The sequence below is a fragment of the Mus pahari genome, chromosome 19, assembly GCF_900095145.1.
Source record: "Mus pahari chromosome 19, PAHARI_EIJ_v1.1, whole genome shotgun sequence".
In the NCBI taxonomy this organism is placed as follows: Eukaryota; Metazoa; Chordata; class Mammalia; order Rodentia; family Muridae; genus Mus; species Mus pahari.
This window is the reverse complement of record NC_034608.1, coordinates 50,765,551-50,790,450: the sequence shown is the minus strand read 5'-3', so window position 1 is coordinate 50,790,450 and position 24,900 is coordinate 50,765,551. Positions and strand designations below refer to the sequence as shown.

Genomic DNA, 24,900 nt, shown 5'->3' with positions numbered 1-24,900 from the left:
AAAAAAAAAAGAAGAAAAAAAAAAGTTAGGGAAAGCATGCTGACCACTGATGGAGGGCCTGGTATATGCTGCGTCCGGAAGCACTGCTGGGCTGCCTTCCAGGCTACACTCACTCTTTTCTTTCTTCTTTAATTCAGAGACATTTAAAAATTACATTTACCTACTTAGCGAATATGTGTGTGTGCATGGAAGTGTGAAGATCCAAGAACTCCCTGGGGAATCCGATTGTCTGGGGATTGAACCCAGGTTGCCACCCCGGTCCCTAGTCCATGCTCTACTGATTTGATATGAAGGGACCATGACTGTGGCGACTCGTATAAAGTAAACCATTTAATTGGGGCTGGCTTACATTTCAGAGGTTTAGTCCGTTATTGTCAAGGTGGGAGCATGGTGGGCACATGGTGGCACGCAGGCAGGCCTGGTGCTGGAGAGGTAGCTGAGAGTCCTACACCAGGATCCCAGAGCAGCAGAAAGAGAAGTTGGGACAGGCTTGAGCACTTGAACTCTCAAAGCCCACACCTCCTGATTGTGCCACTCCCTATGAGTCTATGAGGGCCATTTTTATTCAAACCACATCTGGTAAGCCATCTTGCTTACCAAATAGATATTAATATAAACTTTATGTGGTATTTTTGAGATAATGTCTTACTATGTAGCTTTGGCTATCCGAGAACTTGCTATGTAGACCAGGCTAGCATTGCACTCAGAGATCTGCCTGTCTCTTTTATAGATCTTAAGCACTCTGGTTAAGGGAGGAAGAGTCAAGAGGCAAGTTAGACACAACTGAAAACAGTTGTCTGTCTCCTTCCTTCCTTCCTTCCTTCCTTCCTTCCTTCCTTCCTTCCTTCCTTCCTTCCTTCCTTCCTTCGTTTTTGTTTCCTAAGACAGAATTTCTCTTTGATAACAAAGCTGTCCTCAAACTCACAGAGATCCACCTGCCTCTGCCTCCCGAGTGCTGGAACTCTATTGTAAACTTAGAAAAAACTTTTATAAGAATTACATTAGTTAGTGTGTGTGTGTGTGTGTATAGGCGTGTGTGTGTGTGTGTGTGTGTGTGTGTGTGTGTGTATGTATGCATGTGTGGTGGCAGAGGAGAACTATGCAGGATTTGGTTCTTTTTTTCCTCCATGTGGGTCCTGGGAATCAAAACCCAGGTCACACTGGACAGCAAGCACCATTAATTGAGCCTCCAGGCCTAGTTCACTGTAAAGGTCTGATAGATGTAGCTATTTTAGGAAGCCTTCTAAACCCTAGTGCATGTAGCCTGTTGAACAGGGTTCTTCCTGAGAGTTCTCATATTTCCATTTCATATTTCTTTAGGTTCCTGATTTACCTGAAGAACCATCAGAAACAGCTGAAGAGGTACGTTGTTTCTCTTATACACCCTTCCCTTTGTTTGACATCAGGTAAGTCAGAGAAGAGCGGGTTCCTTGCAGCTGCCTTGGAGTCAGGTGTGAGTATGGCATCAGATAGATGCTCAGCTGAGTGCTGCTGCGTGGGAGGGTACAGCTGGCTTACTGCTAACAGCAGCACTGACACAGGCTTCCCTGTAGTCCTCCATTTAAGATGAAGCCTGCATCTGCTGGATTAGAGAAAGTTAAGAGAAAGGTCTGCTGTGGCTGGGCTGGGACAGGACGGAGATTCTGCACCTGCCTTCACCGTTTGTCATTTCTGCGCCTGGCTGGCTTAGTTACAGGTGACTGATGCAGGGGACCACATGTCTTTAGAACCATTAAGTTATTAGTCTGCATGCCTAGAAAGAGAACTGTCTGTATCCCATGAAGTTTAGCATCCATTAGACTCCTAAGAAAACAGTTTTTGAAGCAGCCATGCATGTTGAGTTAATCTTGTCAACACATTGCTAAAGTCTAAGATTGCTACTTTCGATATCTTAGGAAAATCTGAAACTCACAGATAAAGAAAATTGAAAGCAATCCAGATACTGAGTCCCTAGGTGAAAGACATTTATTTTGTGTGTGTCTGTGTATGTGCCTGCAAGAGTTTGTGTCCCACACGAGTGCAGGTGCCCATGGAGGCCAGGGGAGGTCATTAGATTGCCTAGGATGGGGTTGCTGGGATTGTGATTCATCTGACGTGGGTGTTGGCAACTGAACCCAGGTCCTCTGCCAAAGCAGTACATGCTCTCCAGCCCCTTTTAATATAATATTTTATATATATATATATATTTTTTTTTTCTTTTTCTTTTTTCTTTTCGATTTTATTGTGAGGTTTTCAGTTTTCAAGGGTCCTGCCCGTGGTTTAACAATAGAGGCACGGAGACATAGTATAAGGCTTGTTGGCGGAAGGGGTGCAGTCCTTCAGCCCATCTGACTTAACTGCCCCACCATTTCACCTCTGCATGTGGCTCTCCTTGCTGTCCCTCCCTGCCCTTCTCCTGATGAGCAGGCCTGTCTTTGTCTTTCTCCCTGTCCAGTGGTGCTGCCCGAGCTCCAGCAGCTAGCTCTTTATTATGCAAAAAGTCACATTTATTCATTCCATCTGAACCAAGCCGCCCCAAGACAATGCCTGGTCCATCTCTCTGTTGCCTTTTGGCATTAAGGGTTAAGTGACCTCCCCTGCTGCCGCTTGCCTTTTTGGGCAGGTGTGGAAGTGACAAATATTTACATATCCTGCTATCCTGGAGCAGAAATTAACAACTAAGAAAACTGGGGCAAAGGGTTTCTTAGTTGATAAGATATCCCCAAATCATTTGATATGTATGAGTGTTTTGCCTGAATATATATGTTTGTCCACTACATGCATGCCCATTATCTTAGAGTTTTATTGCTGTGAAGGGACACCATGACCTTGGCAACTCTTATAAAGGAAAACTTTAATTGGGACTGGCATACAGTTTCAGAGGTTTAGTCCATTATCATCATGGTGAGAAACATGGCAGCATGCAGGCAGACATGGTGCTGGAGAAGGAGCCTTTTGATCCATAGAAAGCAGAAGACTGAGTGTAGTTGAACATTTAAGACCTCAAAGGCCCTCCCCCGCCCCAGTGACACACTTCCTCTAACAAGGCCACACATCCTACTAGTACCACTCCCTATGGCCACTCCCATGAGTCTATGGGGTTAACTATTCAAGCCACCATGCCCTTGCATGTCCAAAGAGGGCATCATAGCCCTAGGGTTAGGGTTAGTTTGTCAGGTGCTATGCAGGTGCTGGGGATTGAACTTGGGTCTTCTGGGAGATCAGCCAGTGTGCTTATTTAACCACCTCTCCCACCTACTTACACCATTTTCTTTTGAGGTGCAGTTTCATGTAGTCGAGGATGTCCTCAGACCCACTGTGTGGTTGCAGACCATCTTGAGTGTCCGATCCTCTTGGTTCTACCTTTGCAGTGACGAACTGCTTGCACCACCATGTGCGGTGTAAAGTTAGGTCCTGGTTCTTCCTCCTAGCCACATGCTCTCAGGAATAAGACTCAGACTCAAAATATACTTATACCCTGGCCATATAGCTAGGCTCTACTCTGACTAGATCATAGCTAAAATAACCCAATTATTTTAACCTACATTCTGTCACGTGACTAGTTACCTGCATTCAGATACCATGCGTCCTTCTTACCTCTTCCCAGGTGGATAGCCGGCCTGGCTCTACCCCAGAATCCTTTGTCTCCTGGGTGCTCCACCTTCCACTTCCTGCCCAAGCTATAGACCCTATGGCTTTTAAATTGCCAGGTGGTACATCCATACAGGACTCATGTTGCTCTCTCCACAGTGTGGCATGGGGTGGTGGGTAGTGAACCCAGGGTGTTGTGCTGCTAGGCACTCTTGTACCAGCTGAGCCTGATCCCCAGGCTAGCTAGAGTTCCCATCTGGACTGCTGTCTTGTTCGTGAGATGAGGTCTTGCTTTGGCCACTTAGGCTGGACTCAGATCTGCCATCTTCCACCTGTGTGGACCGTAGGTCCAGATGACCACTGTAGCTTACATTTGTAATCCACAGGTAGTTACTGTTGCCCTTCGATGCCCAAATGGACGAGTTTTGAAGAGAAGATTTTTCAAGTCGTGGAATTCCCAGGTGGGGAAATCAATGTTTTCAGAAATATTGTCTTATGAAATTTGTCAACAGTATGTTCAAATGCAGTGAGAGACAAGACCACACAATTTGAAGGTTCTCCTAAGATTTCTTTTCTTTTTTTTTTTTTTCTTGAGACAGGGTTTCTCTGTATAGCTCTGTCCTGGAACTCACTTTGTAGACCAGGCTAGCCTCGAACTCAGAAATCCACCTGCCTCTGCCTCCCAAGTGCTAGGATCAAAGGCATGCGCGGCCACGGCCGGCTTGAGGATTTCTTTAAATTGTGATCTCTACATTAACATTTTGTTTTCCCCTTTACTTTTCTTTCTTCTTTTTTCATATTAGGAAAGAATCTTAAAGTCTTCAGGCAGGCATTCTCTGAGCTGTATTTCTTTGGTTGTTTACTACATTTACGTTGGTGGGTAAGATACTAGGTTTTGTTGAGGCTAGCACTTACCCTGTAGTCAAGGCTGGCCTGAAACTCCATGTCTGCAATAGCTTCCCAAGTGACTGGATTCCAGGCATGAGCTGCCACACATGGCCTCTTATTTTAAAAACAGTTTTAATTGCGGCTGCAGTGTAATATAAGAGTGTAATGCTTCCGCTGCCGGGGTTGTGGATCTGACACTGGGCAAGATTGTGAGTTCAGAGCCAGCTAGGCAGGCTCTGTCTCAAAGCAACCGTAACCTTACTGTGAGCTGAGTGGCAGAGTGGGTGCTCAGCACGTGTAGAAAACGGGTTCAATTCCCAACGCTTCCAAAACTGTCTTAGTTAAAATGATGACAGACAGATTTATTCTTTAGGTCAGCAGTGGATTCTTGACTGGTAGCTGGCAACTTAAGGCTCTGGTTGCATGATTTGATACTTAAGAGTGCCTGGGAACATTATGTCTCTGCCATTTACCTGCCTTTTGTTGTTAAGACACAAGATCTTGCTGTTGCGTGGGTTGGTCTCAAACCTAGTAACTTGGTTCCAGTAATCCTCCAGTCGTAGCTTTGGGACTACAGTTATAATGGAAGCAACCATACCCAGCTTACTGTTGTTTCTGAAGCAAAACATGCTTTGTTTAAAATGTCATGTTTTGAGTCAAGTATGTTTTCAGCTGGAAGTGGTATGAAAATTTTTATCATGACCATGTGACTTTCTTTTTCTTTTTTGTGGTGCTGGACTTTGACCCCAGTGTGTATATGGTAATCTTTATGGACAATTACAGGAATGGCCCATAGTGAATGAACTTTGTCTCAGGTGCCAAAACATGTATTTTGACAAAGCTTCTTGGTGATTTTGATCCACTTTTCAACTTTGTTGTTGTTTCTTCAAGACATGGTTTCTTTGTGTAACAGCCCTGGCTGTCCTGGAACTAACTCTCCATAGACTGGGCTGGCCTCAAATTCAGAGATCCCTCTGCCTCTGCCTCCCAAGTGCTTGGATTAATGGCATCTCAAATTTTTACTAAGTAATTTTCATCTCATTTATGGATTAGGTTTTGTTACTACCATGACAGTAGGTCCACATAATTCTCTGGAATAGAGACATTAAAGTCTAAAATAATTACTTTGGAAGATATGGAAATTATTTTTTTATTCCTAGGGACTGGATTTCAGAATGACAAAGCTATACAGTGCTACAGTGATAAAGATTCTGGAGGCATGTTGTACAGTCTGATACTTTTTTCTTTTTGCCTCTTAGGTCTTATTTGACTGGATGATGAAAATTGGGTACCACAAATCCCTATACAGCCTTTCGACTTCCTTTCCCAGAAGGCCCCTGGAAGTGGAGGGAGGCTTGTCCCTGGAGGACATAGGAATAACTGTGGACACTGTACTTAACGTGGAAGAGAAAGAGCAGAGCAGCCACTGAAGAGATCAGAGGCACCCGTTGTCCTTCCACAGGGCGGTTATCACGTTCAAGCCACTCTGCACCTTGAGCTCCTCTTGTCCACAGGTGTCCACACCCCCACACCGTGGATGAGGACTGCTTTGCACGTGAGGTCTGTGGCCTCTGTCATCTTATAATGTGAAACGAGTAAGACGGACACCTGATGTCGGCCTCAGCCAGGCATGGTGGGACATGCCTCAACTCCTACAATTTCTGAGTTAATTAGACCATCTTCAAACCAAACCAAACCCTAGCTCATATAAGAACTGATTCCTGCTTGTGTCTGCCTTACCATATAGTATTTCACAATTCAGTCAAAATCTAAGGAGGAATGAAGATTCTATTGTATTTCTAAATATTTAAAGAACTTCCAGAGCCAACTGATCCTATATAATTTTGACTTAGATCTGGGGATGAAGGTTTGATCCATGAACTTTGGGGAACATATTGAAACTACAGTAAACAAGGCCATTGTTGTTAAGTGCGTTTGGAAGGTGAGCTGTTGTTTGTGTATGAGCTGATGCCCTAAGAGCATCTCTCAACCTGTAGGGTCTTGTGGGGCTCACAGGGGTGCATCTAAGACCCTCTGCATGGGATTTACATGATGATCCATAACAGCAGCAAAATTGCTTATAAAGTAGCAACAAAATAATTTCATGGTTGGGGGTCACCACAATATAAGGCAATGTATTAAAGGGTTGCAGTATTACAGAGGTTGAAAACTTTGTCCTAAGGTATCTTTCTTTTTTTTCTTTCGAGACAGGGTTTCCCTGTGTAGTCCTGGCTGTCCTGGAACTCACTCTGTAGACCAGGCTGGCCTTGAACTCTGAAATCCACTACCTCTGCCTCCAAAGTGCTGGGGTTAAAGGTGTGCGCCACCACCACCCGGCCTAAGGTATCTTTCTTAATCTTTAATTGTTTAGAGAGGGTTTCATAAGTCCAGGTAGCCTTGAACCCTCCTGATCCTCTGCCCCCTTCCCAAGACCTAGGATTACCAGCTGAGCACCTGCCCCAGTTTCTGAGGCAGTAGGCTTGACCCTTGTGCTTCATTATGCCCAGCAGATACTCGGTACCAATTGAGCTGCTTCCCAGACCCCATGCTTTCTATCTTTCAATTTCCAAACTACCCAAGGGTCTACTTTTGGTGTACGCCCTAAAATCATTCTACAGCTAAGTATTAAGTAAATCCCAGAGCTGGTATTTATGCCCTTGGAATAGTATCATTACCACTGCTACTAAATACACAGGTCAATTCCTGTTTCTAGGTTAAAGGAGACATCCTAGCTCAGCTTTTAAAGTTTCTTCTGTTATAGTTAGAATATAGTTATTAAAGTAGACAATCCACATTTTGCACTTAAAAATTAAGAATAAATACAAACCACCTAATGAAATGCTTAGATATTTGAAAATTGCCTTTTCAGTGGTCTAAGTTATTTTGACGTTGCTCTGCTTTTGAATGTAAACTATAAACAAACATTACTTCTGTAGTTATTTGTGCACATAACCTGGAATTGAATATAAGGCCTGGGGTGAATATCCTACCAGAGTTAATCCCCAGCCCCTAAACACAGCATGCGAGTCCTGTCAGTACAGCTGCTTATTGTTACAACTCAGCAGATAGCTGTGGCCGAGCAAGGCGCCGCGCCCCACCCCATCCCTGTACTCCTATTCCTCAGAAGGAGAGCCAGGAGAATCAAGGAGAGCCAAAGTCTAAAAAGCTTGACGTAAGCCCAAAACCAGCCAGCCACAGTTTTAAGTATTTGTATAAAGTTTCAAAATGACGATGCATTTAATGCACATCACAGTTAAAAAATGTTTTTCTCTAAATTGGAAATTTTTATTTGTTCAGTACACCAAAGAGGATGCAAGCACTGTCATGACAAATATACAGAAATATGCAGATCAACATCCAACAGTAATTTAGTTTAGGAAACTTTAAAGGAAATCTCTTTAATGTTATGACAACATACTCCCAAGAATCTCTTCTTCAGTTAGTCATACATTTCAATAAAATAAAGGATTATGAATTTAAGTGGAAGTCAGCTTGTGAATTCTTAAAAAATAAAACTCCAACTCTATAATCCATGCCAGTTAAACTTGTAACTAAATTTCCAAGTAAGCGCAAAGGAGACGAAGCAGTCAGTGACCCTTTTTGCTTAACCAGCCAAGAAAAATGGTTACTACAGTACAGCAGGCAGGCTGTTGGGCTGTCTACAACAGTGTACTAAAGTTCAAACTGTGCTAACCGCTCATCATTAGTATGGCACGTTTTGGTCCATGATGTGTTTTAATGTCAAGACATATCACAATTTGTTACAGAAACACAAATAACTGTTGTTTTTAAATATATATGTGTATATATATATATTTTAAAAAGCCAGGTATACTTCCACATACAAAGACAGGTCCTGGGGAGGAATTTACAGGAAGTAGTCTGGGGTGCGCCGGGTCACATGAGGCTCTCCACGACGAGGTGCTGGGTCAAACTGAAGACTAAAAATGACAAAGAAAATGGTAAGTAAGTAAGCCAGCCAGTAATTGGAAGAGTCAGAGCTTTCCTTCCTGTAGCTTTCAGCTACACTGCATCCCACGTGGTTGGGATGACCCTGAATCCATTCATCACTGGCAATCATGCTGTTACCACCTCACAGCTATGGTGAAAATGTCTGTTAGTGCCCAGCAGAAAAGAACACTGAATTTTACCAAGTGCCTTTTCTGTCAAAATAGCTTTTTGTCTGTGTGTTTAATATTAATGTTATTACACTGACTTTTTCCTATTTGAATCAACACTGTAGCCTTGGATAAATCCTACTTGTGTTTTCCTTCTCCAAACAGTCCTGAGAGGATGCAACCACAGGCATACACAAACACTCACAGCAGTCAGGAGTCAGGCTGTATACCCCATTTTTTGGCGCTGTAGTTGAGACATGGTTTCATTTGGCCTACAGTGGCCATAAACTCCCAGCAGGCTGTGAAGTTCTGATGTCCCCGGCTCTGCCTTGTCAGTACTGGGATTACAGGCACACAAGTGGCACCATGCCCAGCGAGTGTTTTATGTACTCCAGTCTGGCTGTGAACTCAAATCAACCTGCTTCCATCTCCCAAGTCCTAGGAGTACAGACGTGCATCACCATGGCCAGTTTACAAAATGCTGGGCTTGAACCCAGGGCTTCATGTATGCTAGGATAAACACTACCAATAAGGCCATAAACCCCTAGTAGTAAAGGCTTTATTAAACCTAAAATAAGTCACTTTTTTAAAAAAAGGCTCAATTATGTATATGAGTACACTGTAGCTGTCTTCAGACACATGAGAAGAGGGCATCAGATCCCATTACAGATGGTTGTGAGCCACCTTGTGGTTGCTGGGCATTGAACTCAGGATCTCTGGAAGAGCAGTCAGTGCTCTTAACCTCTGAGCCATCTCTGCAGCCCCCCAAAAGTCACTTTCAGTTACGTGTATGTGGATACTTAAGGTGTCAGATCCTTGGAACTGAAATTAGAGGTGGTTGTGAGCTGCAGTGTAAGCGCTGGGCTGGGAATGAAGTTGGTATCCATGGAAGGTCAACTGTGTTCCTGGCCACCAAGGCACTTCCCAGGCCCCGATAGTTATAACGGGCAAGTTCCTTTTTGTCTGAGTCTTGTTTGTCTTTCCAAGACAGGGTATCTGTCTGTAGTCCTTGCTGTCCTGGAATTCATGTACAGCTTATACCAGACTGGCACAAACCCATCTCTGCTTCTGCCTCCTGAGTGCCAGGATTAAGGACTTTTACCACCACACCTGGCTTATGGTTCTCTTAAATGTTTTTCTATTAGCTGTAAGCTCTTGGGAAATTTTCAATAAATTGTAGGCAGAGGCAGGTGGATCTCTGTGAATTTGGGGCCAGCTTGGTCTACAGAGTGAGTTCCAGGACAGCCAGAGCTACAAAGAGAAATCTTGTTTTGAAAAACCAAACCAAACAACCCACTTTTCTATAGCGGTGGCCTAGCAATGCAGGAGGCCGTGGTTTGTGAGCGCTGCACACCAGAAAGTTCTCGAGTTCAAGGTTAGGGAAGAGGGTCTGCACACCCCTTCTACCAACCTCCTCCTACCCTGCCATAAGCAGAGCTCTTTCCTGTCTCTCTTCATGCATGCATGTATGGGTCTGACTGGCATTTGCACACGTGTGTGGTTGTCTGTGGGCTCTGAGCTGATGAACCCCCTCTCCAGCCCCCAAGGCTGGGCTCTGAGCTTACTTTTTCCTCTCAAAGTCATCACATACAATTAAAACATAAAATTACTTACAACGAGTATTTTAAAGTGTCATCTAATTCCATGATAGCAGCCTGGTTCCCACAACGGTAGCAGTAATTGGGCGCACTAAAAATGGTGACCACATTCCGATCATGGCACCAGTTATATCCCTGCAACAGTAAAAAGGTCATTGTTTCACTATAAAATCCAATCCTGACACAGATCAAATCATTACCTTCTATAATCTAACAGTTTATGCAACTGCTCAGAATATTAAACAATTATTAGGTACAATATTCTATTATATACCTTAGTGACCATACAGCTTTTCTTAACCTACACTTTAACTTAGGGTGCACACTGAACTTCCCCAGTTTCCTTCATGAACTTTGTTGTATTTTATTTTATTTTCAGGAAGAATTCTGCCATTTAGGCTGCCCTGTTTTCAAACTTGCAATTGCCCACGTGCTGAGACAAGATAGAAATGAGCCTGGCTTCAAAAGTTTGCTATGAAGTTTGCCTGAAGCTAGTATTAGGCAAATGCCAACTTAGAATACGGTCTCCCAGAGCGCTGAGCCAACGCTAAGCAGTAACCTTGACACTCTCCTGGTCACCTGTGTCAGAGCCTCTGCCTCACGACACTGGTGACGTTAGGTGGTATTGACACATAATACACCATTCCCATGTTATGTTAAATGTTTCAGTTTTGTCTCAAATAGCTGAATTTTGATTACTTTCCAATTTTGGAATCTCAGGACTTTTAGGAATGTTAAAGCTTAGTCATTCCACTTTATTTTTTCTCCAAAAATCTTCAGTCACCACCTGTGCTTGCCAGTATAATGAAGTTCACTGTCACTATGTGTGTGTGCTTTGTACGGCGCCCCACCCTACTCCTCGCCTGCTCTAGGCTGGTGAAGTTTGCGCTACCTCTTAAAGCCACCACCTGCTGGTTAGAGGGACTCCGTTCTCATTTATTCCTTTAGTAGTGACACAGCTAACACAACAGGAGAAATCCAGCAACTGCTACCTCAACTGAGTGGCCACGGAATATAACCAGCAGTGGACAAAGAGCTTTCAAACCTCCTTGGTGAAATGTAGCAAGGACACAGCAAGCACACTCCTCAGTGTGCACCTCAAAAGCAGCATGTAATAATCGTCTCACTGAACTCAAGTGAGCATCCTCTGGAAGAGCAATGTGCTCTGAACTGCTGAGCCATCTTTCCAGTCCCTACTGAAGGTATTTTATTTAAGAGTATTTCCTTATCGGGCTGGAGAGATGGCTCAGAGGGTAAGAACGCTGACTGATCTTCCAGAGGTCCTGAGTTCAAATCCCAGCAACCACATGGTGGCTCACAACCATCTGTAGTAAGATCTGATTCCCTTTTCTGGGGTGTCTGAAGACAGCTACAGTGTACTCACACATAATAAATAAATAAATCTTAAAAAAAAAAAAAAAAAAAAAAAAGAGTATTTCCTTATTGATTCCAGATAGCACGAAACTCATGACCTCTTGCTTTGGTCTTCCAAATATTGGGATTACAAGCACCCACCATGCCCAGATTTAGAAAGATATTTCTTATATCATAAAATCTGAAAAATTACTTCCATGGGTAACTTGGATTAAGCTATACACACTGCAAAACTTAAAATTCAATCATCTGACCCAAGGGTTTGAGAAGTAGGAATTACTGATGGAAACATTCTGGTTGAAACACTGGTTACAACAGACAACGGCCTTGACAGAATACACATGGAGATTTGGATGTCAGTGATGGGGCCTGGTTCCTACATTCTAAGTCAAGAAGCCTTATTACAGATGCACACACACACCACGAGGGCAGGAAAAGTACATACTTCCATTACAAGCTGGTGAGCACGAGACACCAGTGTGAGGCCGTTGGCATGGTTAAATGTTTCAGAAATGTCTTGTCCAAATGTGTAGCCAGCACCACGTGGAGAAATGCCCCAGCCACCACGGTCATCCGGATCTGACCATAAGAGATCACACATTGGGCCCTGGACAAGGAGAAAGAACACGTGTGCACTATGAGTTATGATACTTAATTGAGTTATCCTTCCCACATGTGACTACACTTTTTTTCTCCTTAAAATCAAAACAAATGAAGTAAATGCAAAGTCACCTCATGTGGAACTTCTTGCAAGCGATCCAGGGCTCTTATGTGGTCCAATGTATCTATGGATGGGGAGAGGCCACCGTGGAGGCAGAATATCTGTTTTTCAATTGAGAAGAAAATGTTTTTGTTTTTATAATTGCTAAATGAATGAACAGTTAAGTAGCAGTTGCAAATGTTAGTCATGACAGCTTTTTCTTTTTCCAAACGGTATTATTAACTGAAAGATTTGTGACATACAATGCAAAGCAGAGTCAAATCACCAGCAATAACCTCCAAAGCAGTTCCAGCGACGAGGGCTCTTCTCCTACCCCATCTGTGGGACTGGGGGTGGGAGGGCCTGCACGCTCTAGTCTGAGCCGCAGTGTGGTGTCCATACAGTGCTTCTGCTGCACAGGGTGCTCATCACCTGTCACTGCGTTTGAGGTCACACATCTGACACCTAAAACTTGGTTTCTTTCACAACATTAACATCCTACTGATTCCCGTTGTAGATTACTATAGGGTTTTTTGGTTTTCCTCAGGTTTACTGAGCACATAACCACTTTTACATACACTTCCCCTGTATAGTTTGCCACCTTTAGTTCCCTGACACACTCGTTTCTCACTGTAGGGTGTGCAGAGCACATCTAACAGAGATCGGGCAGCTTTGGGGCTCTCTCTCTCCTTACACTTGACTCACCGAGTCGCCTCTCCTGTACACCTGCTAACTGCATGTAGTTTGCCCGTCTACATGTAAGTGGGTGCACATATATGTGCAGGCCTAAGGTTGGTACTGGATGTCTCCGATCACTCCACCTCACTCACCAGAGCTTGCTGGTGTGGTTAGACAGCTAACCACATCATCCCATCACAGGAGAGGGGTCACAGGTCGGCACTGTGCCCTCCACGGCTGCTAGGCACCTCAACACCAGCCTTCATGCTTGCAAAACACGTACTTTATGTGTATACAAATTAGGAAGAAAATGTTGGTCGCCCCTGGCCACCTCCCAGTTGTCTTCAGTTCCCTTTACTATAGAATGTATCTACAGTACTTCTGACAGAAAGTGGGATAATATAAGCATTTTAAAATTTTTTCTCAGGACTATCCTCTTATTATTCAAGGACTAGACTATGAATCAAAGAGAATAATAAATATTTTAGTGAACAGTTTTGTATTCGTTCACTGACAGGGTCAATAGTGTATACAGCCCAGGCTAGCTTAGGATTCAAAAGTCTGCCCAAAGCTCCCGAATGGATCTATATGACCCCATCAGCCTTTTCTCCTGAATAGATCTGTATGACCATTATCAGCCTTTTCTCCTGGCTCTGCTCAGGTTTGTAATGTGTCCCTAACTAAAGGAGACAGTTAATGGATTTTCTAAAAAAAATTAGCACTGAATTTTAAATCACAGATATAGACACCCTCCCCCCAAATTGGTTTTATCTTTTTGTGCTTGCTATATTTGGTTAGCTATTGAACTTACACATTAAGCATAAGGCTTCAGTTTTATTTTATTTTTTGATATTGGAGACAGAAGCTCTATAATCCTGAGTGCTGGGATTATAGGCAGGTACATCATGTCCACCGGTGAGGATTTTGAGGTCCCCCCTCCCCCTTGTTTCTTAAAGGCTTAGCAAATGCTGCTGTAAAGCCTGATAACTTCATTCTGATGTAGGCCAACCTCCCTTCCCCGTAAACAAATATAAAAAAAAGTCCCCAAACCACCACAAAGCAGATGTGGTGCTAGATGGCCTAGCCAGTCAAGAGCTTGCCATACAGGCAACTGAGCCCCAGCACTGACGTAAAAAGCCAGGCACAACAGCACTGCATGGAAGCTCAGTGGAGACACAGGGGTGTCTCTGACCAGGCTGCTACCTGAATCGTGAGCTCCAGGTTCAGTGAGAAACCCTGCCTCAAAAGCAATGTGCAGATCAACCAAGTTACGACAGCTGCCTCCAGCCCCACATGCTTGTCCACACACACTACACATACGATATTTACATCTGGCTTGCTGGTACCAATATAGTGAACACTATGAAGGACCTAAGCCTGTCACTTCCTTCCAGGACTCTGTGTACCATTTGTTTTATCTACTTGATTTCTGAGGTGTCTTCCAGTAATAACATTTCATAAATGATAACCTGCCACAATGGTGTCATACATGATAGCCTGTTACAATGTCACAATGGTGTGTGTAGGCTGGCTGTTTTGTTTCTTATAAATATTTCAAAAACAGTAAAGACTGATGAGTTGGGGAGTGCTGATTGTATAAGAAATACATAAAAGTTCTACCAATGTATGAACCAAATTTTAAAATTAGATCCACCACCAATACTATTACTATTATCTTTCTAAATGAATTTGTTCTTAACTTTAAGGCTAATAAAGACTGTTACTTGAACAATTTAAATTAAAATTTAGCAACTTATACATTTACAAGTTAGCAAGTATAGGCAAAGTATTGTCATTTCAATTATTGTAGCATCCAAACTCAAGGCTGGGAAAATATGGACTGTTATAATTAAATTATATTCAGACTAGCAAGCCAAAGAGTATCTGTTACACCTTCAAGAACACTGTGTAGCCTTGTCAGTACTGGAACTCACTCTGTAGACCAGGATGGCCTCGAACTCAGAGATCCGCCTGCCTCTGCTGACTGAGTGCAGGGATTAAAGTCCCACTAACACTCAAGTTTTACTCTGGGTTTTATATATGAATTTCAATCAGCTCACCAGGAAGCTTCTAAATACTGAAATAGGAATCCTGTGTCAAAACTTACTATGCTGGGAACAGAGAACCCTTGATAAGAAAAGATGTAATATGTGATACTTGTTATCATGAAGATAGATAGGAATAAAAAGTTACTAATGATAGCCAGGAACATAGTAATACGAGCACAATTTCTAATAACATCTTGTGTTACTAATAATATATATACCCAAAGACTTAAGCATTTTTTATACTGTTTTCTAAATTTAAAAAGCACACATTAGGGCACATATCTTCTTTGGCCAGAAGACTTTAAAGCCAGGGAAAGCGGGGCTTGGTGACTGGAGCCCAGAACCCCAGCTACTTGGGAACACAAGGCATAATCACAGTACCAAGCCATGCTGGGGGTACAGTTAAGTCTCAAGCCTGAGTAGTTTAGTGAGACTCTCTCCAAAACAGGCACACACAAACCCCAAAAAACAACCACTGCCACTAAACTAACCAAATCATGGGGCTGTAGCCCAGGGGTAGCACACTTGCTTAGCACCTGACACCATGGCCCCAGGTTCAACTCTGCAGCACTGTATTAAACAAACAAAATAAGCCAAAGAGACGTGCACGTGAATTCCTAATAGTGACTGTTTCCCCACATTCAAGCTCTTCCTGCAAGGCCCCATCACACACATGCGCACCTGTCCATCTACTAAAGCTGTAAGTGGAAGATAATCAAAGAGATCTGTAAAGTATTTCCACACGTTGGCATTTCCGTACTTCCGTAGGCACTCATCATAAAAGCCATACACTTGTGTGATCTGCCGGCTTTCGTGATTTCCTCGCAATATTGTGATGCGCTCTGGATAGCGCACCTGAAAGACAAGGCAAAGAAACCATGGTACAATCAAGGCTCTCCCGTACTGTGTTAGTTTTAACTGCAAATCCATTTCTTTAAATAGTTCTTTTGTCCATTTTTAAATTAAATTTAAGACTAGGTATGCAGGCTATATATACATCAAGTGGATTTTATGCTTAGACTCAGGTTCCCTACGATAAGCAGCTCATTATGGACATGTAGTCACCTGAAATCTAAAAAGTCCTAAGCATTTGCTTAGTCTGAGCAGGAGTAGTAAGAAGGAAGCAGCCAGAGAAATCTCGTGAGGAAACCAGAGAGAGAGAGAGAGAGAGAGAGAGAGAGAGAAAGAAAGAGAGAGAGAGAGAGAGAGAGAGAGAAAGAAAGAGAGAGAGTGAGAGTGACAAAGTCCAGAGCACGAATAAAAATAAAAATAGTCTTTGAGAGGAGCCACTTCTGCTGTGACTTACAGGAAGTCAAGTCAGTAGACTACAGGAGAGCCGGGCAGTGTTTAATGAGTTTGACTCTCACGACTGTATGGAGTCAAAGAGGACTCTGGGAACAGGGAAGTGGCACGCCAGAACAGACAGGAGCTGAGGTTCATCTCACAGCCCGAGCAGGGATGAAAGGAGCAGATCCTGAAGGCTGAGGTGTGAGGTGCGGGGTGCAGGGCAGTGAGAACAGGAAGGCAGAGGAACCACCAAGTAAAAAGACTTGTTTAATGTTTCCATATGAAGGGTGGTAAGTAATGAAATCAAATATTAATTCACAGAGTTCAGTTATGGACAACCGTGAGTTATACAGAAATGGACAAGTTTTAAGGCATGGACTTTTATCTCTCTGTAAAAGATGTAAAGTCAACTATTATTTAAGGCCAAACACACCATGAAATTAAAACGATACAGGCAACACTGACATTCTTTTGCCTTTGGCCTCCTTTCAAGTTCACCCCCACCCTATATTCATCAAGCATACCTTTAATGCTACAAGAAGAGTCACAGTCTCCACAGAATAATATCCTCTGTCCACATAGTCCCCCATGAATAGGTAGTTTGTATCTGGTGATTTCCCACCAATTCTGAAGAGTTCCATAAGGTCATGGAATTGGCCATGCACATCTCCACAGACGGTAACAGGACAGCGGACCTCTTGCACATTTGATTCTTTCGTTAAAATTTCCTTAGCCTGTTAGAAAAGGAAAATAAATGAAAAGACTCAGTTACAAATTTAACAGCATTTCTTATCTATCTAAAAAATCTGGGGGAAAACCACTTGGAAGTATAAAATAAACCAATACCCTACAAAGAGCTAGCTGAGTTATAGCTGTAATAGCAAAATCTGGAAATGGCATGTCTACAAAGATGCAGAGAACTTGGAGCCCTTATGAGGTGCTGGTAGGAATCAAAATGAAATTTGTTTCAACTATCCACGGCTGTGTTATTCCTCTGCCGAAAGGCCTTATCTTTACTGTGTGTTTACTTGTGTCTGTGTGCCCATGTGTCCCGGTGCCAGTGGAAGCAGAGAGGGCACCTGACCCCTGGGGCTGCAGCTGCAGGTGGTTGTGAGGTGCCTGACATGTGCACTGGGAACTGAACACAGGTCCCTGGAGGGGCAGCAGGTGTTAATAGAAAAGTACAAATTACCCAAATGTTCATTAAGCCATGAGCTCATGTAATACAACACTACTGAAAAAGGCAACTTCTCTTCTAGATTCTTATGAAAATAAACATAGTCTGTCCAGAGAATGGAATACTAGATCTTTGATGGCATTAACTAAGTGTGTTTGATATATGAGGGAAAATGCCAAGTCACAAACCCACATGATCTGCTTAATTAAAAACAATCAAACAAACAAACTTAAACCAATAATGTCACTGAGTGTGCTGCAGGAGGTACACTGGCCAGTAACTAATGTCTATACCATCTTGCTGTGGCATGTTTGTCACAAACTGCTGCCATCCATCACAGAACAAAGCATGCAATCAAATCATACTTGTCTGCAAGCACTAAGCACGGAGGCAGGAAAGAGCGAAACAGCAGAGAGGAAGGCAGGGAGAGAGGGAGGCAGGAGAGAGGGAGGTGGGAGACGCCAAACAGCCTAACACAGTGCAATAAGAACGGAAATCAACGGGATGTCCTACTGTAGTACAGGGTTCTGATCTGGGATATTGATATAAAAACAAAGCTGCAGTAGGCTAGAATTCTGGGGCTAGAGATGGCTCAGGGCTGACTGTGCGAGAGAACGGACACCCGAAAGTTGTCCTCCGCCCTCCACCTTCATGCTGTGGCACACACCTTCCCTTCAGCAAATACAGACGGTTAGCAATTACAAAAGCACTGTAAAGTAAGCGAGTTACTGTATCTTCAGCCTGACCTAACCAGTTGGGTATACCCAGCTGTTGGATATTCTAGACAAGTGCTCTCCCATTAAGCCCCATTCCACCCTCTTTTGTTTTGAGGCAGCTCTAAGCAGGGACAGCTATTCCAACAGCAGTGCTCTAGACCATTTTTAAGCCAATTTTGACGAGAGCTCTAACCTCTTCTGCAAAATTCACAAGCGTAGGTCCTCAACTTTTCATTCAAAAGATGCTTAGGTCAGCCGGGTGACTCCCCAAGAGCTGTGGACAGTGGAGCATAGACTATTCCTACTGGCTGGCCTAGGATTACTTAGAAGAAAAGGAAGCCGAGATCCTCTTCATGGTGCTAATGTAACCGTGTAACCTAAGGTCTTTCTACCCTTAGGTACTAGGTGTCTGGACCCTGCATCCCTAGAGCATGAAGTCATTGTCCTTCCTGTGTATAAAGTAAAAACAACTGTTTTTTCCCCCTCCTCAACTGAATTTCTCTGAAGGTTGATTCTCAGTTCTGTGACAAACTATGTTCTCATTACCACATTACTGAAATTACTTGTACGTGCATGAGCAATGTTAACTGAAGGTTTATTTTAATTAACAAGCCAGGGAGGCAGTTCTAGACTGATAGTTACTCAATATAGTAACAACACCTGAGAAGTATGTATAGATTTATAACATATGCACAAAAGGAGTCAGAAGCAGTTCTAAGAATGTAATTATCCAGTTTTTACTATGACGCAGCAACAGAAATTTGATTATTTCCAGGACACAGATACGACCAGATTTAAAGCTGTAATGTGGATTAAGACCACAGTTGACAGCTGGGCAAGGAGGCACACCCTTAAACCCAGCACTGGGGAGGTAGAGGCAGGTGAATCTCTCTGAATTTGAGGCCAGCTTGGTCTACGGAGTGAGTTCCAGGGCAACAGAGAGAAACCCAGTCTCAAAAAACAAAACAAAACAAAACCAAAAAAAACCTGTATGTGGTAAATATACAAGTTGGTAGCCAGAACTACTGCTGCAAATACGACACTGAAGTCCGCCAGCCATTCTTTCCCTTTTCATCTCTGTAAAAAAAAATGTCGACTTGGGTCTAAGTGTGTACTTAACTGTCACTCCCTCTGTGGCCAACGGGGACTCCACAGCTGTAACATACCCCAAGGCTAAGATCCTTGCTTTTGACCGAACACACAATCTCTCCCTTCTACACATGAATGAACTGCTACAGCACATACCTCTAACACTCCAGGCAAATTCATAGAAAGCAAAAACCAGACAACCTCTGAAACAAATGTCTTTCATGAAGTTTTAAAAGTCTACAGCGGGGCTAAAGAGATGGCTCAGTGGTTAAGCACCTGCTCTTGCAGAGGACTTGGATTCGGTTTCTATCATCTACATGGTGGCTCACAACTGTCTGCAACTCCAGTTCCAGGGGCTCCAATGATCTCTAAAGGGCTTAGGCACACACGTGACACATAGACATACATACAGGCACAACACTCATATGTAAAAGTAAGTAAAAAGTGAACATTCTAGAGGACTGTCAAGCATGGTAGGAAGTACATGGCTGCTACCCTCCAGCACTCGGGGCTGAAGCAGCAGGGTCCGGAGCTTTCGGCCAGCCATGGCCACACGGCATCAACCCAGCTCAACCAAAATGGTATAGTTAATATAAGCTCTCTTCCTACACCACTAGTAGGCCTTACCATACATGACTTACTGTTTTTTCTTTTAAGTTTGGTCTAATTAAGGCAGGTTGGCTTCTAACTCGATATATAGTAGCGAATAACCTGAAAACTTCTGATCCCTCTGCCTCCAACACGAGGTGCTTGAGACCAAGCCCAGACCGGGCTTGCGGGCTTGCACCTTAAGCACCCTACCAACTGAGCCGCAGCTCTAGCCAACGCCCCTCCCCCTTCAAGCAAGGAAATTAACCCCGAGTTTAACAACAGCAAGTGTCTAAATGCCAAGCACCACAGTGGCTTAAAAAGCAAGTTATGAGCCGGGCGTGGTGGCGCACGCCTTTAATCCCAGCACTCGGGAGGCAGAGGCAGGCGGATTTCTGAGTTCGAGGCCAGCCTGGTCTACAGAGTGAGTTCCAGGACAGCCAAGGCTACACAGAGAAACCCTGTCTCGAAAAACCATAATTAAAAAAAAAAAAAAAGCAAGTTATGGAGGTGTGCCCTGACCAGGATCAATGTGAACTGTTTTAGGATGCTAATCCTAGGATGCTTTAATGTAAACAAAGCATCACCAACACCCCATCATTGCACATGAAGGATCACACAGAGCTGAGGTTACAGCACGGCCCCCTGAGCATGCCCACACTCCCAGCAGTCAGGAGACCGGCCCAGCTTGTACAGTGAGTTACAGGCCTGCCTTGGCTACCTTGAAAGGTCTAACTCACAAACAAAACAATCGACAAACAAATAAGGTAAGCTAATGGTCGTCAGGGAAAACTGTGTCCAAAATAAAATATATGTTATCTTTCTCCTATATATCTGTCATTTTTCTTAGACATTTAATTTATGCATATGAGTGTTCTCCCTGCCCCCACCTCTGCATGTGCTCCTGCATGCCAGAAGAAGGCATCAGATCCCAGTATTGATGGTTGTGATCCCATGTGGTTGCTGGGAATTGAACCCAGAACCTCTGGAAGAGCAGACAGTGCTCTTCACTGCTGAGCCATCTCTCCAGCCCCATCTTTGTTTTTAACAAAATCCCAATCGTTCAGATGCTGGGGTGAGAGCCTGCTAGCTCAGAGGGGCAGAGAAAGCCCCCAGCTGGCCTTCCTCTTCAGGAAAAAGCAGCTTTCTCCATGAACTCCTCAAACTCAATGTCCCTCCCATTACTTCCTGGTTAGGTCAGGCTGAAGATACAGTAACTCACTTACTTTACAGTGCTTTTGTAATTGCTAACCGTCTGTATTTGCTGAACGCCTTTAATCCCAGCGCTCGGGAGGCAGAGGCAGGTAGATTTCTGAGTTTGAGGCCAGCCTGGTCTACAGAGTAAGTTCCAGGACAGTCAGGATTATACAGAGAAACCCTGTCTCAAAAAACCAAAAAATAAAAAAGAGGGGGGGGGGAATAGCTTCAATAGCTACCTGTCTGTAATGTGCAGTTGTTTGCCTGCATATATGTACGTGTGTTCCTGGTGCCTGAGGAAGACAGGAGAGGGTACAGATATTCGAAGACAGGAGAGGCTACAGATATTCGAGCTGCTAGGTAGGTTGAAGCCCGCATGCTGACATCTCTAAGCAAGTTCTGGACCAGTGCCTTCTTTGCTTCTGTTGAGACAGTTTTACCATATATCCCAGACTGACTTTAAACTCAGTCCTCCTGTCTCAGTCTTTAAAGGTGTAAGTGTGTATTACAATGCATGCCTAAAAATGTAACATTTAAAAAGCTTCAAAAACAGATTTCAAAAAGTACCAACTACATAAGCAGCCACACTTCTATATCCACACAATGGACTTTTATCCTGTCGTAAGAATGACGCGTGCGGTGCGGTGCGGTGCGGTGCGGTGCGGTGCGGTGCAGATAAACCTCCAAATGACCACTCTAACGGCTAAACCACATCTGGAAGAGGGTGGCATCAGGTGTCCTTACTGGTCTCTGTATTAGTTTCTGAGACAAAGTCTCTCACTGAACCTGGAGCCCACCTATCAGGCTGGGTGGCTGGCCAGGCAAGCCCCTAGGACTCTGTCTCCCGCCCTTCATAGCTACCTTTTTACATGGGTGCTGGGGGCCCTAACTCAGGTCCTCATGACAACAACTTTGCCTAGGTCCCCATCAGTATTTTGTGAGCAATTCAAATAAAATTTTTACTGCTAGTCTGCAAATTATGTGAACATGATTAGTTTTCATCACGATTAGTGACAAATGGTATTACTTCTTTTAAAGTCTGTGAATGGTCAATGCATAACTGTTACTGAATCAAGTCTAACCTTGAGCTCTCTCTTCCCAGGAAGGGAACAATCTACACCATTAATCCTTCCCAAGATTAATATGACCATTAAAAAAAATTCAGACTTGAAAAGTAATGTTCAGGAAAAGGTAACATTTAAATACTAATAATAGTATGAGAAAAAAATGTGTTTTCTTTTCTTTACTTTTTTTTTTTTGGTTTTTCAAGACAGGGTTTCTCTGTGTAGCCCCAGAATTCAGAAATCCACCTGCCTCTGCTTCCCAAGTGCTGGGATTAAAGGTGTGCGCCACCACCCCACGACCAAAATGTGTTTTCATATACGTTACTCCAAAAGTGTTTTTTAGATGTATTATGTTTACGAGTGTTTTGTCTGTGCACCACATTTGTGCCTAGTGCCTGAGGAGGTCACAAGAAGGCACCGGGTCTCCTGGAACCAGAGTTCAGTTGTGAGCTGTCATGTGGGATTGGGGAATAAACCCAGTTCTCCTCTGCAAGAGCAGCAAGTACTTGTAACGGCTGAGCTTTCTCTCAGCCCTTATATAAGTTACTTTTAACAACTCAGCTAGGTTTCCATTTCATTACATTTACTTAAGAATGAAAAAAATCAATTCAAAACAACTAAAAAAATCCCTCCTTAACACAGGTGAGGCCAGTCTCCTGGCGCTTTGGCTAGTCTGTCAGCGTGGCTCAGGGATGGGCTATCTAGTCAGTCTGAACCCCCCCCCCCCCCCCCCCCCCCCACTGCAGAGTCAACCAGAGCCAAACCCCCCCAAAAAAACCGAAAAAAAAAAAAAAAAAAAAAAAGGAAAATTTACTGGAAGATGTTCAAATTAGAACAAAGGTTTACGCTGCATATAAAACCATTCAACGAAAACAAATTTTACAAGTAAACATCTTTATCTATATAAGTGTAGATTTTCCCCCCACATAGTATATTTTACAAATCACATATAAAGTCAAGAAATTACCTGATTTAACAATATCCACTTTCTAGTCACTAGTTTCTGATATTCTCTTGTTGTTTAAATGCTTTACCTGTTAGTTTAAGGACAGAGTGGCTCAGACAGACTGAAGAACAATGATTGTTCAGTCAGTAGACTGGGTCTTTAACTTCAAATTCCACTATAACCACACCATTCTTCGGTACAGTCAGAAACATTTTCTACATCTCTGTATCTCTACATCTCTTTATCAATGGACCATCAAGGCTGGCATTAAAGCTTTTCAACTAAAAGTTTAAAGTAAATTTGCCACGAGGACACAGTGTCCCACACGTGAAACCTCGGTGCTCAGGGAGGCGAAGGTGGAGGCAGGTGGGACTTCAGCAGTTTGAGATTAATCTGTCCACCATGGCAAGGCCATCCAGACTTTGTAGTGAGACCCTGACCCAAATAAAAACCGGAATAAAATGAACACCAGTTAGGGCTCTCGTTTGTTTGTGTGCATCTTTTGCTTTTGTTTCCTGAGACAGGGTTTCACTGTGTAGCTCGGGCTGCCCTGGAACGTGCTATGAAGCCAGTTAGGATGTTTAGCAGCTAAAACTCCCTTTTCTTTTCTTTTTCTTTTTGGAGACAAGGTCTTCTTCATGTAGTCACTAAGTACGCCAAGCTGACCTCTTTTCAGAGATCCACCTGCCTCTGCCTCTAGAGCACCGGGATTAAAGAAGTGCGCACATGACCAGCTAAAACCACTTGTCTTTTTTAAAAAGTTACATCTATCACAGAGAATAATCAATTATCTCAATTCACAAGTTCTATTTCTACAATCTCATCTTCAGCAACATAATTTTGCTTCAGAAGTGAAGAATATGCTCTTTCACATTATGAAGTAAAACCTGAAATGTCTGCGCATGCCAAAGCTTTGAAGGCAGAGCCATGAGACATAGCCCCAGTTCAGAGAATTTAAATTTACTGTTGTTTTTATTGTGAGCCTAGCCTTTAATGGCCTAGAATTTGCACGTATTTCTACACAAGCCCCAGATTTTCTGAGTAAAGACTAAAATGGATATCTGTCACACAGAAACCAGCCCAACCCCCAAACCCTCCCTACCCCCATCCTCCTAAGCCTTCCCCCTCCCCTCATGGCTCAGCATCACAAACCAGTCTTCAGTTATAGAATAAAATCTTAACAGGTCAATCTTTTTTTAAAGTTTTCCCAAGACGAGAGATAAATATAGTTCTAGTCACAGACTGTCCTGGACAGGGCCAGACAGGCAGTGTGGCACACCATCTTTAAAAGCTGTCGTGCACCCTGCCATGGCAGGAAGCAGTCCCAGAGGCAGTATTTATGTTCAAAGGAGCCAGGTCACGATTAGCTTTGAATGTGGATGCTAACAGAGGTGAGTGTATCAAGCCTGTGGTCTCAGAAGGCAGGCCTCACCACTGTAGGTCAACAATTCTACAGTGACAGAAATTCACTTCAGAAGCCCGGCGTATCTCTTGAGCAGGAACTCTGGCAGTTTCTCCCCAATGACACTTCCATGAGGTCTACCGCCATGACCCCAGGACAGGGCCTTAACCACTCTCACCTTGATTTCAGTCGCCTCAGCTGCCAAGCTAAATCAGAGCAGGAATTTAACGTCCGGGGGGAAAACTATCTCCTTACAATGTCGCTTTCTATAGAGTGGTATGGCAAACAAAAATCTAAAAGTCACATTATTAAAAAATTGGGCCGGGCGTGGTGGCGCATGCCTTTAATTCCAGCACTTGGGAAGCAGAGGCAGGTGGATTTCTGAGTTCGAGGCCAGCCTGGTCTACAAAGTGAGTTCCAGGACAGCCAGGGCTATACAGAGAAACCCTGCCTCGAAAAA

At 43.5% G+C, this 24,900-nt stretch overlaps 2 protein-coding genes across 2 annotated transcripts in view; one reads left to right on the top strand and one right to left on the bottom strand.

The window, feature by feature from the left end:
* Ubxn8 (UBX domain protein 8) overlaps positions 1-6,631 on the top strand; it is a 19,809-nt gene extending 13,178 nt beyond the window's left edge. The window contains exons 6-8 of the mRNA XM_021219633.2: positions 1,321-1,362; positions 3,957-4,031; positions 5,718-6,631. Of these exons, the coding sequence (XP_021075292.1) occupies positions 1,321-1,362; positions 3,957-4,031; positions 5,718-5,888 (288 nt within the window). The 3' untranslated portion in view covers positions 5,889-6,631. The remainder of the gene's footprint in view (positions 1-1,320; positions 1,363-3,956; positions 4,032-5,717) is intronic.
* A 1,088-nt stretch (positions 6,632-7,719) lies between these two features.
* The window catches only part of Ppp2cb (protein phosphatase 2 catalytic subunit beta), a 20,121-nt gene continuing 2,940 nt past the window's right edge, over positions 7,720-24,900 (bottom strand). Inside the window, exons 2-7 of the mRNA XM_021218742.2 lie at positions 16,786-16,995; positions 15,656-15,829; positions 12,281-12,370; positions 11,994-12,155; positions 10,191-10,309; positions 7,720-8,399 (exon numbers count right to left, since the gene is read on the bottom strand). Of these exons, the coding sequence (XP_021074401.1) occupies positions 8,327-8,399; positions 10,191-10,309; positions 11,994-12,155; positions 12,281-12,370; positions 15,656-15,829; positions 16,786-16,995 (828 nt within the window). The 3' untranslated portion in view covers positions 7,720-8,326. The remainder of the gene's footprint in view (positions 8,400-10,190; positions 10,310-11,993; positions 12,156-12,280; positions 12,371-15,655; positions 15,830-16,785; positions 16,996-24,900) is intronic.